General features: G+C 46.5%; 1 protein-coding gene across 1 annotated transcript in view; it reads left to right on the forward strand.

Annotated features, from left to right (window-relative positions):
* Positions 1-13,036, forward strand: part of LOC147677782 (uncharacterized) — a 181,511-nt gene that overhangs the window by 27,333 nt on the left and 141,142 nt on the right. Inside the window, exon 2 of the mRNA XM_086945586.1 lies at positions 7,360-7,526. Coding sequence (XP_086801712.1) covers positions 7,360-7,526 — 167 coding nt within the window. The remainder of the gene's footprint in view (positions 1-7,359; positions 7,527-13,036) is intronic.

Genomic DNA, 13,036 nt, shown 5'->3' on the forward strand with positions numbered 1-13,036 from the left:
CTCTCCCCCTCCCTCCCTCCCCCTCCTCCTTCTCCCTCCCTCTCTCCTCCCTCCCTCTCCCTCCCTCCCTCTCCTCCCCCTCCCTCCCTCTCCCTCCTCCCCCTCCCTCCCTCCCTCTCCCCTCCCTCCCCCCCCTCTCTCTTCCCTCCCTCTCTCCTCCCCTCCCTCCCCTCTCCTCCCACCCTCTCTTCCTTCTCCCTCCCTCTCCTCCCTCCCTCTCTTCCTTCTCCCTCCCTCTCTCCTCCCTCCCTCTCCTCCCCCTCCCTCCCTCCCTCCCTCCCTCTCCCTCCTCCCTCTCCCTCCCCCCCTCTCTCTTCCCTCCCTCTCTCCTCCCTCTCCCTCCCCCCCTCTCTCTTCCCTCCCTCTCTCCTCCCCCCTCCCTCCCCTCCCTCTCCCTCCTCCCCCTCCCTCCTCTCCCTCCTCCCCCTCCCTCCCCCTCTTCCCTCCCTCTCTCCTCCCTCCCTCTCCCTCCTCCCCCTCCCTCCCTCTCCCTCCTCCCCCTCCCTCCCCCTCTCCTCCCTCCCTCTCTTCCCTCCCTCTCTCCTCCCCCTCCCTCCCTCTCCCTCCTCCCCCTCCCTCCCTCTCCCTCCTCCCCCTCCCCCCCTCTCTCTCTTCCCTCCCTCTCTCCTCCCCCTCCCTCCCTCCCTCTCCCTCCTCCCCCTCCCTCCCCCTCCTCCCCCTCCCTCCCCCCTCTCTCTCTTCCCTCCCTCCCTCCTCCCTCTCTTCCCTCCCCCCTCTCTTCCCTCCCTCTCTCCTCCCTCTCTCCTCCCTCTCTTCCCTCCCTCTCTCATCCCTCTCTCCTCCCTCTCTTCCCTCCCTCTCTTCCCTCCCTCTCTCCCTCCCTCTCTTCCCTCTCTTCCCTCCTCTCCCCCTCCCTCTCTTCCCTCCCTCCCTCTCTCCTCCCCCTGGCGAAGTTGGAGCATGCAAGGCTCCTGACATCTCGGCACACAGGACTTCCCTCACCAGTATGGAAGGCCCGCCTCCGGCCCCCCTCCGGCCACGCAGCAATTGTCTGCCTCGGCAGCTTCCTCTCTCCCACCCGCTTCTATTAGTGGGCCGCAAATTAGCCCTTCCCACCACGAGGAACACGCTTGTACCAGTGGAGGAGTGTGGCTCAATTGTTAGAGCGGCAGACCCTGATGCAGAAGTCTAGCCCAGGACCAGGGTTCAGTTCCCGTCTTGGGCTCAATTTCCGCGGACCTGATAATTCTCGCCTCAGTGTCTTTTCTAATCATGGGTCCCACTCTGCAACTCTGGGCAATAGCTTGCTTAATCTCCACAACGGCCCCAACAACGCTAGGATGCCTGGCTTCACCTTGGGGGTGGCCAGGAGTGGGCACTTAACAGGGAAAAGCCAAGAAGGGTTTCACAGCGATATGCGTACAAGCGCCTGAGATACCCCTTCGGGGGTCGATTCGGGCGCTATACAAATACTACTACATTTACATTTACATTCCGGGCTGCTGATCTCGGGGCAACTTCACTTCGCAGCTCACAAGTGCAGACAGGCTCCAGCCCGTAAATACACAAATGCGGGGTGGGGGTCCCGCTACCCGGAGCCCAAAAATGCGGGGGTGGGCTCCTGCCTTACTACATGGATCACCGCAATGCGGGGTGGGCTCCCGCTTCCATCAGCATGCGGGGTAGGTTCCCGCTGTCCTCTGGCAATGCGGGGAAACCCCTACGTCTGGATTCCCTCGAAATACGATGCAGCCCACAAGTTTCTCCTCCTAGGATAAAGATATAGTGCTCATGAGGCGCTAAGCCCCCAAAAGTGCCAAGGCTGGGCACGGGCAGGCCAGCTCACAGGGCCCTCCAGCAGAACAGGGCTTGGGGGGGGGGGGGGTGTTTCAACTGGTTCTTTTGGGTATTGGGGCACTTTGTTTACATGGCTTTTCTTCCCCTTTTTCAGGTGGGGGCTCAGTCATCGCTCACCACAGGGGGGCTGATCCAGCATTCACCTAGGCAGGCACAGACCTGTTCTGGGTCCGGGGACTACTCCAAATGCAGATCTCCTATTCAGCCTAGTGCTGACTCACACTCCCTGGAGCCATACACACCTCCCCAGCCCCTGTCACTCCAGAGCCAGGCATGCAATACACATCAGGCATTCAGACACATATCTTGGTTTGACTCACAAATGTAGAAAAGCCAAAACCGCACTGGCTAGAGCCATGAACATGGTGGACAAGGGAGATATTAAAATCAAAAGAGCTAACTATAAGAAGTCACTTGGAAAGGCTAAAAGAGAATGGGCTAACAGGAGGTTGATCCAACTTCTCGAAGCCACTAGAGACAAAAAACAAACTCTTGTTTGGAATGTTGTGGCAACAGGGAATGTGGAGGGCTATATGGAACTTGATATCGCTGCTGATGCATGGATTGAGCATTCCTCCCACCTCTATTAACCACCACCTGGATATAGTAGGCAAGATGCTATAACAAGCAGTTTATGCGGTGTTATCAGTCAGACTGGTAGAAAACTGTGTTTCAACCAGTTACCTGCTAGAGGTTGAATCCGCTAATATGAAAGGTTGTGCCCAATAAAGCCCCAGGAATAGACAAACGTTTTGGCAGTCTTTCTCTCGGATATCAATATCTGGAGACCATATCAAACAGTAATTTTTCTTAAATAGATTGAGTACTCCCACGTCATGGGCAGGGGCTGAAATCTTTTCTATATTTAAGGAGGGCTCACCACTTTATCTCGCCTAATAGCCTTATAGTTGCAACGCAGCAACTCTTTAGTAGGATCTTACTCTGTCCCAGCATAAGTGCGAAGGACCTAAAAAATAAGTATGTGCTGTTTAAGCTGTCTAATCTTTTAATTTTACATGCACTTGGCACTCTAAATATTTTTTACAGTTTAAAGTCCTTTTATTAGAATTATTCCTGGCCGAAATTGAACCTATTTTGGCAAAAAAAAAGATATGTGCAATTTAGATTTGGCACATTACCTCTTAGTGCCTTTACATCTGGCCTGGTAGGAGTAGTTGACCCCAAGGATCTGGTCTCGCTAAAGAAACAATCCCTCATTCATTTTTTAGGTCTCGCCTGTCGATGCGCATCGAGCTTGCGCGACTATGGGGGCTTAAACAGTCTTTAACTAACTTGCAAGGAATCGTGGCGATTCCTTGCAGTGCCCGTGAAATTCAAGCTCAATGCGCATGCGCATTGAGCTTGAAAGCGCGTGCACATGCCCCCAGCCGCCTGCCTTGCATGTATTTTCCCTCAGGCGCACTCCTCCCACACCCCCGCTCCGCCCCCTCCCCTGCCTGCCGTGTCGCATTTCGTCACTTCCCTCAGCCACACTCCAGGCCCCTGCTGCTTTCACACCCTCTCCGCCCCCTCCCCTGCCCGCCGTGTCGCATTTCTCCTCCCCCCTCCCCTTCTCTGCCTTCCCTCCGTCTTGTCTCTTTTGGCCCCCCTCCTCCTCCTACTCTCCTCCCCCCTCCGCCTCCTACTCTCCTCCCCACTCTCTCTCTCACAGCCTCCCCCAGCTCCGCCCCCTCACTTCTTGGTTGCACGGCCGCTAGGCCGTGCCTCCCCTACTCTCCTCCTCCCCCCTCCTCCTCCTACTCTCCTCCCCCCTCCTCCTCCTACTCTCCTCCCCACTCTCTCTCTCCCAGCACAACCTTGCCGCTCAGGTTTGGACCCCCAGAGCGTTTACTTTTTAAAGTAAGTCGCAGATTAGAGCGTTACTTGTTTAATTGTGCAACTAACGAAGTGTGTGCACGATGACGAGGGTTTTCTGAGGCTCGCGTTCCTGGGCCAAAGAAGTGAAACCGGCATTGTCTGAAACTGTTAATAGACACAGCAGCTGCAGTCCAGCTGCAAGGAGAGATGGCCTTGTAAAGTCCTGCCTGGAGGGGAGAAGCGTACACTTCTGTACACTTCTGAGGAAGTATTGTTCACTATCCTTTGTGACAAAAGGAGGAGCCCATCATGCGTTGACCCCTCCATGCTACACATAGCGCCACGTATGAGAAATAAAAAAACAAGCCTGTTGCAGGAGGGATGAAGAAATCCGGGGTTCCGCCTTCAGGTCTAATGGCTCGATATGGGATGCGGGAAGCTTCACATGACCTGACGTATTACCGTAGGTGGACACAACTACGGTGCTCTAACCTAGGTGGTGTTTTAGACCAAGGTTCTTATTTTTTTTAATGCATGGAGTAGAGTCTGTTTGAAAGGCAAATAACACTAAATCCAGCCTCATGAAGGTACCACAACTGTTATGTTATCCTGTGACGGCAGGCAGATTTGTAGACCGCACAATCACCCGGGAGGGTATCTTGGTACTGAGTAGATGGTAAACGCAGTTAGACTTCATCTAAATTTAGTTCAACATGCTTACACTGCCCGGCAAATAACTACGTCCAGCGCTGGGAAATGTTCCACCCCAGTTCTCCCAGGAAAATCTCTCCTTTATCTCTGGTTCCGAGCATCTTAGTGCAGAGTTCTGTCCAGCACAGGCCCAATTTTTCCTAGCAAAGATTCAAGGATGTTTCTCCGCTCACAATGCACCAGGTTATGTAAGAGGAAAACAGACACTCAAGATAGAGCATCGAAGACTAAATTATTTAATGATAGCAAGCAAAATGTTATTATAAAGCAATTTCCCAAGAAAAGGCACAGAGCTTCGCCTCAGATCAGTTGGAGAATGTAATATCAAAATCCATAATTTTTGGTGCTACATTTAGACACTTTTTCTCAATTCAAGTGAATGGAAGTGATAAACAGAAGCCTACTGATAGAACCTTATGAACAACTGAAAGGCTCTTCTCGTGGCAAGAAAGCGCGAAAACCTTGAAAGCAAGATAAATGTTTCACCAGCAAAAGCAAGATCTAACACCTCCAAAAACGCTCGATTAGTGTGCCATCAAAATACAGTGTACAACATAGCATAACAAAATGAAAACTCGGTTGACGTGCATGTAAGTGTGCAATAATACTAATGCTTTGGTGGGCTTCAAACCACCATGAATACTAAATCACAAATGGTTAATAAAATATATCAGCACATGTTAAGGTACATGTGGGTTTGCATTGTCATGGTATACGAGCAATAATTAAAGTGTATATGTATATGATTTCAAGTTTCAATTAGATAAATCTGCACGTGGTCATGCATGTTAGTAGGACCAAGTAACATGATAATTCTAGAACACTGAATTGTCAATTCCAGCAGTCACAACATTGGAATGTGAGCTAGAATAAATGGTGGGACAATATGTGAGCACACAGGGTAAAGCATATTATTTCCACCCCGCTGTAATCACAGGATAATTCCTAGGCTGCTCCTGTTGCTTGCCTCTGAGGAAGACCAAGCTCACTTTCTATGCTCTTGTTAGTGCCATGTACAAATATACTAAGAACCATCACATCATGGCAGAGATAAATGACACCCCTCTTGCTGCATCCTCTTTTCGGTCAAGCCTGGAGGCAGTTTAGTTTATCTCATAAGTGCTCACAAATGCTATAGGTGTCACATTTGCGAAAGTTAAAACTATTGGCAATGTAAATGACAATGCTATTTTAGCTATTTAAAAAAAAAAACACATAAATAAAAAGTCATTTCTAAGACCAATAGCTCAAACTTTCCTAATGCGAGACCTATTGCATTTCCAATGCTTGTTTCATGCCCTGCTTATACCAGGCCTAGGTTGAAATTGCTGGTTTACATTTGCAGGAGCTTGGGTACACGAAATTATGAGGAGACCATCCTTTTTGTTCTTTGAAGTATCAAGATTTTTCATGATTTCATAGTTCCGAAGAAGTCTCACTTCCTCTGTACAGAATGAACCAGTTAGATCAACTGATTGATTGCATCAGCAGATAACGCACTAGACACAATACGACATGCCTATTATATAGTGATAATTTTTGACATGTGTAGTATTATACCCTGAATTGAAAGTGATGCAGTTTTAAAGCTATTTTTATGAGACATTAATATGATGGTTTGAATTATTGGTCGTAACTTTTGAGATGTTGTCATTTTTAATGTTCCTTTTTAAACTATGTATCTCTTTTTATATTCTAAAAACCAATATAAAGAGTATTTTGATTGAATACCGGTCTACTAAACAGTTTATAACACACAATAGCTCCCAACAAGAGGGCAGACATTTTCAACTCCTGACCATTAAAGGTGGCAGGTGAGCAGAAACAGTCAAACATGGACATTGCAATAAATAAAGCAGTGAAGGCACATTAACACCCAGTGACTGCACTGGCTGTTCACGTTTTCCACCCATTATTAATTTGGACACTTGTTTTAAACCTCATACCAAACAGTTCTTGTTATGTGTTCTTATATCGGGAAGTATTTGTTAGGAGCTACTGCAAATATGAAGGAGTTTAACTAAGCTTCAGTGAGAGAGAGAGAGAGAGAGGGGGGTTAATTTCCTGCTGATCTGTCTTGCCTCCCATACTGAAATCCCCATTTCTAAAATGTTAATCATTTTGTCATTTTTTAAACATTTTTGTTTCAATGTTGTCTGTAATAAATAATGCCAAGTATTTTTCTGTACAAGACCTTACTTCAGCATACCATCAAGTTGCATTACATCCCGATTCTCAAATCCTCAATGCATTCACCACACCTTTTGGCTCTTACAAATTCCTAAGGATGCCATTTGAGTTAGCTTCGGCTGCACCAGCTTTTCAAAGAATAATACAACATGTTCTGAGAGGCTTGGATAAATAGATCTGTTTCCAAGATGACATCCTCGTGTATGGATCGGATGAGGAAGAACACAAATCTAATTTAATAAAAGTATGCACTAAACTTAGTGAGGCAGGTTTCACCATCAAAAAGAAAAAGTGCAAGATTGGAGTAGTGTCAGTTGAATTTCTAGGGCATACCTTGTCCAGTGAAGGCATGAAACCTAAAATGGATCTCAAAGAGGCTGTGGTAGAAGCTTTTAGGATTGGCTGAATGTATGTCCAAATTCATTAACAGATTCTCACATCTAGTACAACCCATCAGACCTAAAAAAAAAAAAAGTACATTTGAATGGTTGTCCACCCACAACAGTGCATTCATGGAGCTCAAAAAGGCTATTGCTATGGCACCCTGCATAGGAAACTTTGATGGTACCAAAGGCACGTTCCTCACTACTGATGCCAGCAATAGAGGCGTTGGTGCCACAGTTTCTCAGAGTCAAAGAGGGAAAGAGAAAATCTTACCATTTGCCTCCAGGACACTCAAAGATGCAGAAATTAACTACTCCACAATTGAGAAGGAGGCCTTATCTTGGGGCCACTTATCATTTTACATTTTGTCTATGGGGCATATGGTTTTTACTCTGGACGGAACACACACACCTTTTGGTGTCATTATTCTCTTCTAAGGACATTGAAAAAGCTACACCCCGCATTGGTAAATGGCTAGTGTCTTTACAAAATTTCAACTACAAAATCGAGTATGTTCCAGGCAACAAAAGTCTGGTGGATGACAGTCTTTCACGGTTACCACTCGACAAACACATTGAAGAAAGTACAGAAGAATTTGAAATCCTGCAAGTAACCATTCCTGCCATTCTAGAAGAGGAATGGAACACTCACATCAAAGGATGTTACCCTAAAAATGGTTAAGAACTCGTAACTCATCAGTGTAATAGCTCATGAGGGCCGTTTAGGTAGAAGCCTTACTAAAAGCAAGCTTCGCTCAGGATATTGGTTTCCTGGCATGGACACTTGCATAGAGGAACTGGTTAAAGGGTGCAATGCTTGTGGTCTCGGCGACAAAACCAAAAGCACACGGAAAACACCCCTGGAACCTGTTCATGTGCCTATTAAGGTGTGGGAGAAAATAGGCATGGACATTATTGGCCCCCTTCAAATCCCAGGTATACAAGAGAGATTCATTATAGTGTTAGTGGACTATTTTTCCAAATGAATCACTCTTAAATTCGTCAAAGTAGACACTAAAACGATTAAACTTTTCGTATCTGACATTTTTGCTAATGGAGGCATACCTCATATGCTCGTCACCGACCACGGGGTGCAGTTAGTTTCAGAGGAAATGAAAGATTTTCTTAGCAGTTTGGCAATAAAGCACATTTTCACCCCACTATATTGTCCTCATGCGAATGGGTTGGTGGAAAGGTGCAACATAATGATGAAAGAATCGCTACAATTGGCGATGGTTGCACGCAAACCCATTGTTCAGTCCATTAAAGACACTATATGGTCACATCACACCTAACAGTGTGACTTGTTACTCACCTTTTTGTCTTCTAAGAGGACGCAAACCAGGATCTAAACTCGCACCTAACTGGTTATTTGAAGACCACTCAATTGTATGGGATGACATGTTAACCCCCCATGAGCGGGATGGGATACCTGCCTCTTCCCTTGCATTATTTGTAAAAAATAACTCCATTGTTTTGTTATGACAATTCACATGTTAAGGAGGCACGTGAACTGTTATGCTTGTACTGTCCACACGCGTCTTGTTCGCTCCTATCGTTCCCACGCTAGCACAGACCACCCCACTCCCCACGTGGGGCTTCCTTTACTCAACATGCACAGGCATCAGTGCAGAGAGCTGCAGATCCATGGCGGATGTAGTCAGCCACTCCAGTATGCTTTGTGGGCGCTCAGCACTCGCAAAGAAAGTGTTTCACTGAAAGAATTGTGTACCATGTTTGTCTCCCTCCCACCACACACCTCTTCGTTTCATACAATAAGTTTTCCAACGCTGGATGCACAAGGTGCAGAACTTGGTGGAAGCGACCTCTTTCAGTTGGCCCCAATCCTATTTAATATGTATAAATCATAAAATACGATTACCCGACTGCAGTGTTTTGGTTTAAATTGCATGCAGTGTATCCCAATGCAGTCTGCACAGCGTTGCTACTCCCCGTTTGGAGCTCGGAGTGCTACTTTTATCACTGGATGCAATGCTACCTCTTGCCTTGTACTATAACCTTGTCATGTGCCACCCTCCCCAGTGTGCAATCTGTCTTTGGTTTCTGCAGCATGTGCACCTCGACCCGGACGCGCGTGCACCGTCTCCCGTGAAGCGCGTGCAATGTCTTGCTGCACTTTCTTGCATGCACACTATCGTTAAGGACATCCTTCGTCTGTATGATGAGTAGTTTTATCTGCAGCACCCTAAACAATGCGTGCAGCGTAACCGATCGATATACTGGAGGGCCCTTATGCTGCTTCCCTCACCAGGGTCACAACAGTTCACTTCCCATCACAGAATGCAAAATCTTCCCGGCAGAGCTTCCGTGCATGCAGTGCCTCCTGCAGCGTGTGCGCTGTCTGCAGCGCGCACAGCCAACCCCAGCCTGTGATGCGCGCCTGCGCTGTCAGGGAACCCCCGGCGGGAGGAGCCTTGACACCTACCACAGATCCCTTTCATCACGGACATGCGCCTGGAAACAGCCGAGCTCTAGTAATTGCTTTTCTTTTTTCTCGGGAAACCTCATGGATCATGTTACTATGCTTGTTTTTAGGGCTCACCTGCTAATGCGCTGGCGCATTGCTGGCGAGAGAGATTGGGGCTTAACGGGGGCTTAACGAGAGCTTAACCATCTGCAGCGATTTCATGCAGTGCCCGTGAAAAGCGCGTGTACATCAAAGCCATCTGCCTCCCTCCCACAGGCATCCCCCAGCGTGTGCTCTGCCTCAGGCATTTCTCCTCCCCTAATTATTCACGGCCGGCTGGCCGTACTTTCACTTTCACAGCCGCCAGGCCGTGTCTCGTAACTTTTTAAACTTGTTTTGCTTTCCTTTTCACCCGTTTCTTTTAACTGTTAATGCATTTCAACTGCTACGTATGCAAAAAAACTCCTCCAACATGTGCATTCTAAAATCTGCGGACGCCAACTGAACTGTAGCAGTCTCGTGTTCGATCACACTAATAATGTGTTAACATATCACCTGTTTTCTTTTGCCGCCCCCACACCGCCCGTCCGTTGCTGCGTTTCCTGTTCGTATCAGGGCTCATTGTAATTCAGTTAATCTCAATGTGCGACCCCGTCTCTATCAACCCCACCCCCCCCCCGCCCGTCGTTCTATTTGGTATGTGTATATTCGCACTGTGATTTACATTTCTTTTACAATATCTACTTAAACTGTTTTGCTCGTAGGGTTCTCGTTTTTCAGTTTCTCCTAAAGAAAGTTAACCCAGTCTCCTTTTCCCTCCCGCCTACTACTTCTCCATGTTGCTGCCTGCTTTCACTTCTTTGCTGCTCAAGTTGTGTTTGATCGTTCAGTTAGTGGCAGCTCTCAGAGAAAAGCAACTCCACAAGGTATGCCCTCTATGCACAACGCAGGCCAAGCACTGGAGATGCTTGGCAGATTCCTCTTCATTAATCTTATTAGTTACTTTACATGGCTTTTTTGTATCTTTCTCCAACCGGCGTGGTCTCTCTCGCAAACCCCCCCCCCCCCCCCCCCCCCCCCTTTCCTCTCAGTATTTCTTAATCTCTCTCAGCTCCATTCCCTAGTCATCCCTCCACCTTTCTGTCTCCCCTGGCCCCATCTCTTTTTCTTATACACCCTTCTACCGCTGCTACTTGCCTCATTCGTTGCCCTCTCTCCGTTCCTTTCTTGGATATCCCATCTCTGTCAATGAACGGTGCTTACCCTCTCCCACTCTCTCTCTGCCTCACAATCTGTCTTTTTCTCTAATCACCATCTCCATCCTAGTTTCTCACTCGCGCGCCTTCTCTCTCTCCCCTCCAGCTGTATTTCTCTCTCCGCTTTAAAGCCACTTCTCTCTTTATCATGCCCCTTTCTTTTTTATTTATTTATTTTTTCCTCAGTCTCATTTCATAATCCACTTTTCAATAGAAGATTCAACGCATCTGAAAGGACAGCAAAGATGTTTTCGGTATTTCACGGTGAAGCTATTCATTCTTGAGACCTTTCTGCTCTCTGCTTCAAAGTAAAAACCTATATTGACTATTTTTTTTTTTTTAAGTCTTCAGAATGCATATAAATAACACGCTGATTTACCTGTTTGTTCGGCTTCGTGTAGCAGTATTAGGAAAAGTACCCATGAGGGCTTGACGGGATTCACCATTTTCATCTTTCAGCACTGTTCAGTTTTAAGAGCTACTTTTGGCCTCTCCGGACAAGTCGAGGATAAACACAAAGGTTAAAGTTCTAAGTCCGAAGCCCTCGTTCCAATAAACACATGCGAGGTCAAGCAGCTGCTGCCAACCCCTTTGTTGATAGAATCCTGCCTTTTAAAGATCACCAAATAGTTTAGCTTTTTTAAAACCATGTTTTTGGAGGGGAGAGGAAAAACAAAAGCTGTATAAGCGGAACCACTGACACCCAGATGTCTGTATCAGATTAAGTACTGCATACTGACTGCTTAAGTGGAGTATTGCACAGCTACCACGAACCGCAATGCATATCCCAGGGAATGTTTCTCTGCTTTAGTCACCGACACTGAGTGTTTTACTGTCATCTAAATGCTTTACATCTCAAACTCATGTTTCACAACAATGCAGGCAATAAAAGGTTTTTCATAATGCAGGTCTCGTAATTTCATCTAGCCATTACTTGTGTCCGCACACATACACTTTAAAACTATTTCAACCTTCTCCCTGTGCCTTTCTTAGGTGAGGCACTAAGAAGCATAGCAACCTACTGGATATTGTCCTCACTTTGTCAATAATGTCCTACCTACATGCTGATATACCAAACATCCTGCTGAAAGACAAAATACAAAATATTGTGATGCATTAATCAATTCTTTATTGCTATATATACATTTAAATTCAAGAATCAACTGAACCAAAGTTGGTAGAGCTTTTTTGCTGAAACCTCCTAGGCAGTTAGCTGAAACATTTTTTAAAGTCGCGGTTTGAGGGGGCTGTTAGCTCCTTGGAAGGTTGTGTTATCTGTTCTGAATATCCCTCGCTTCTCTACACTTTTGCCCTCTGTTAGACTAGTTTTTTGTGCCTTTCTGCCTTCTGCATCACCACATCATCACTCAGCACAACCACAGCATCACTCAGCATAACCACAGCACCACTCAGCACCACCCCAGCACCTCCCCAGCATCACTATGCGCTACCACCGCATCCCTCTGGGCCTGCATCCCTCTGGGCCTCCACTGCATCCCTCTGGGCCACCACCGCATGACTTCGCGCCATCACAGCTATTGCCATTATAAATTACAATCCCTTTTATTTAAGTATTAATTTAAAAAAAATTAAAAGCCATTGTTATTTGTAATATCAATACATCTAAGTCACGTAAATACAAAACATGTTGCATTACAAATGCTATAGGTGTCACATTTGCGAAAGTTATAACTATTGGCATTGTAAATGACAAAGCTATTAATTTAGCTATTTTCAAAACCAACACATAAGTAAAATTTACATTTACAAGACCAATAGCTCAAACTTTCCTAATGCGAGACCTATTGCATTGCAAATGCTTGTTTTATTTAACATTGTTTTCAAATCTGCTATAGCCAGATGATATTGTAGTACGACACATTTTGCAGTGCTTATTCATTGTTTTGATTCTGTAGAAAGTGTCTTAGGTGCAGGAAAATGTGCTTTATTTATTGAAGGCTCTGAAACATTAGTGGCCTGGAAAATGCTGCTTCGGTGCAGAGGAAAGCTTATGGGCTCCAACAACAATGGCTATCGGTTAGGCTGGCCAGCCCACAGCCAAGCACAAGCTTGTTAGAGGTAGTCGGAAACTGCTAGCTGAACTTTTATCCCGCGTTATTACCTAGTGTGTGCGAGAGTCCAAATGTACCTACTTGTTTATTGTTTTAATACATGAGTGATTTACTTCCCCCAGTACACTGTGATTGTTTTGATAATTACAGGGTGAGACTGTGCTTACCAGTTTCCAAACGGTAGGGATGGAATTTTGTGATGTTAACCACTATTATTTGGTATGATTTTTGGAGCGGGTGATTTCTTCCCCCCCCTCCCATCACTTTCTTGTTGATTATGTTAATGTCTTCGCATTGACGAGGCAGTCTCCCATTTAGACTCGGATATGCGTAGGTACGCAGTCTTGTTTTGCACTTTTC

This window comes from Lissotriton vulgaris, chromosome 12, assembly GCF_964263255.1.
Source record: "Lissotriton vulgaris chromosome 12, aLisVul1.2, whole genome shotgun sequence".
NCBI classification, from domain to species: Eukaryota; Metazoa; Chordata; class Amphibia; order Caudata; family Salamandridae; genus Lissotriton; species Lissotriton vulgaris.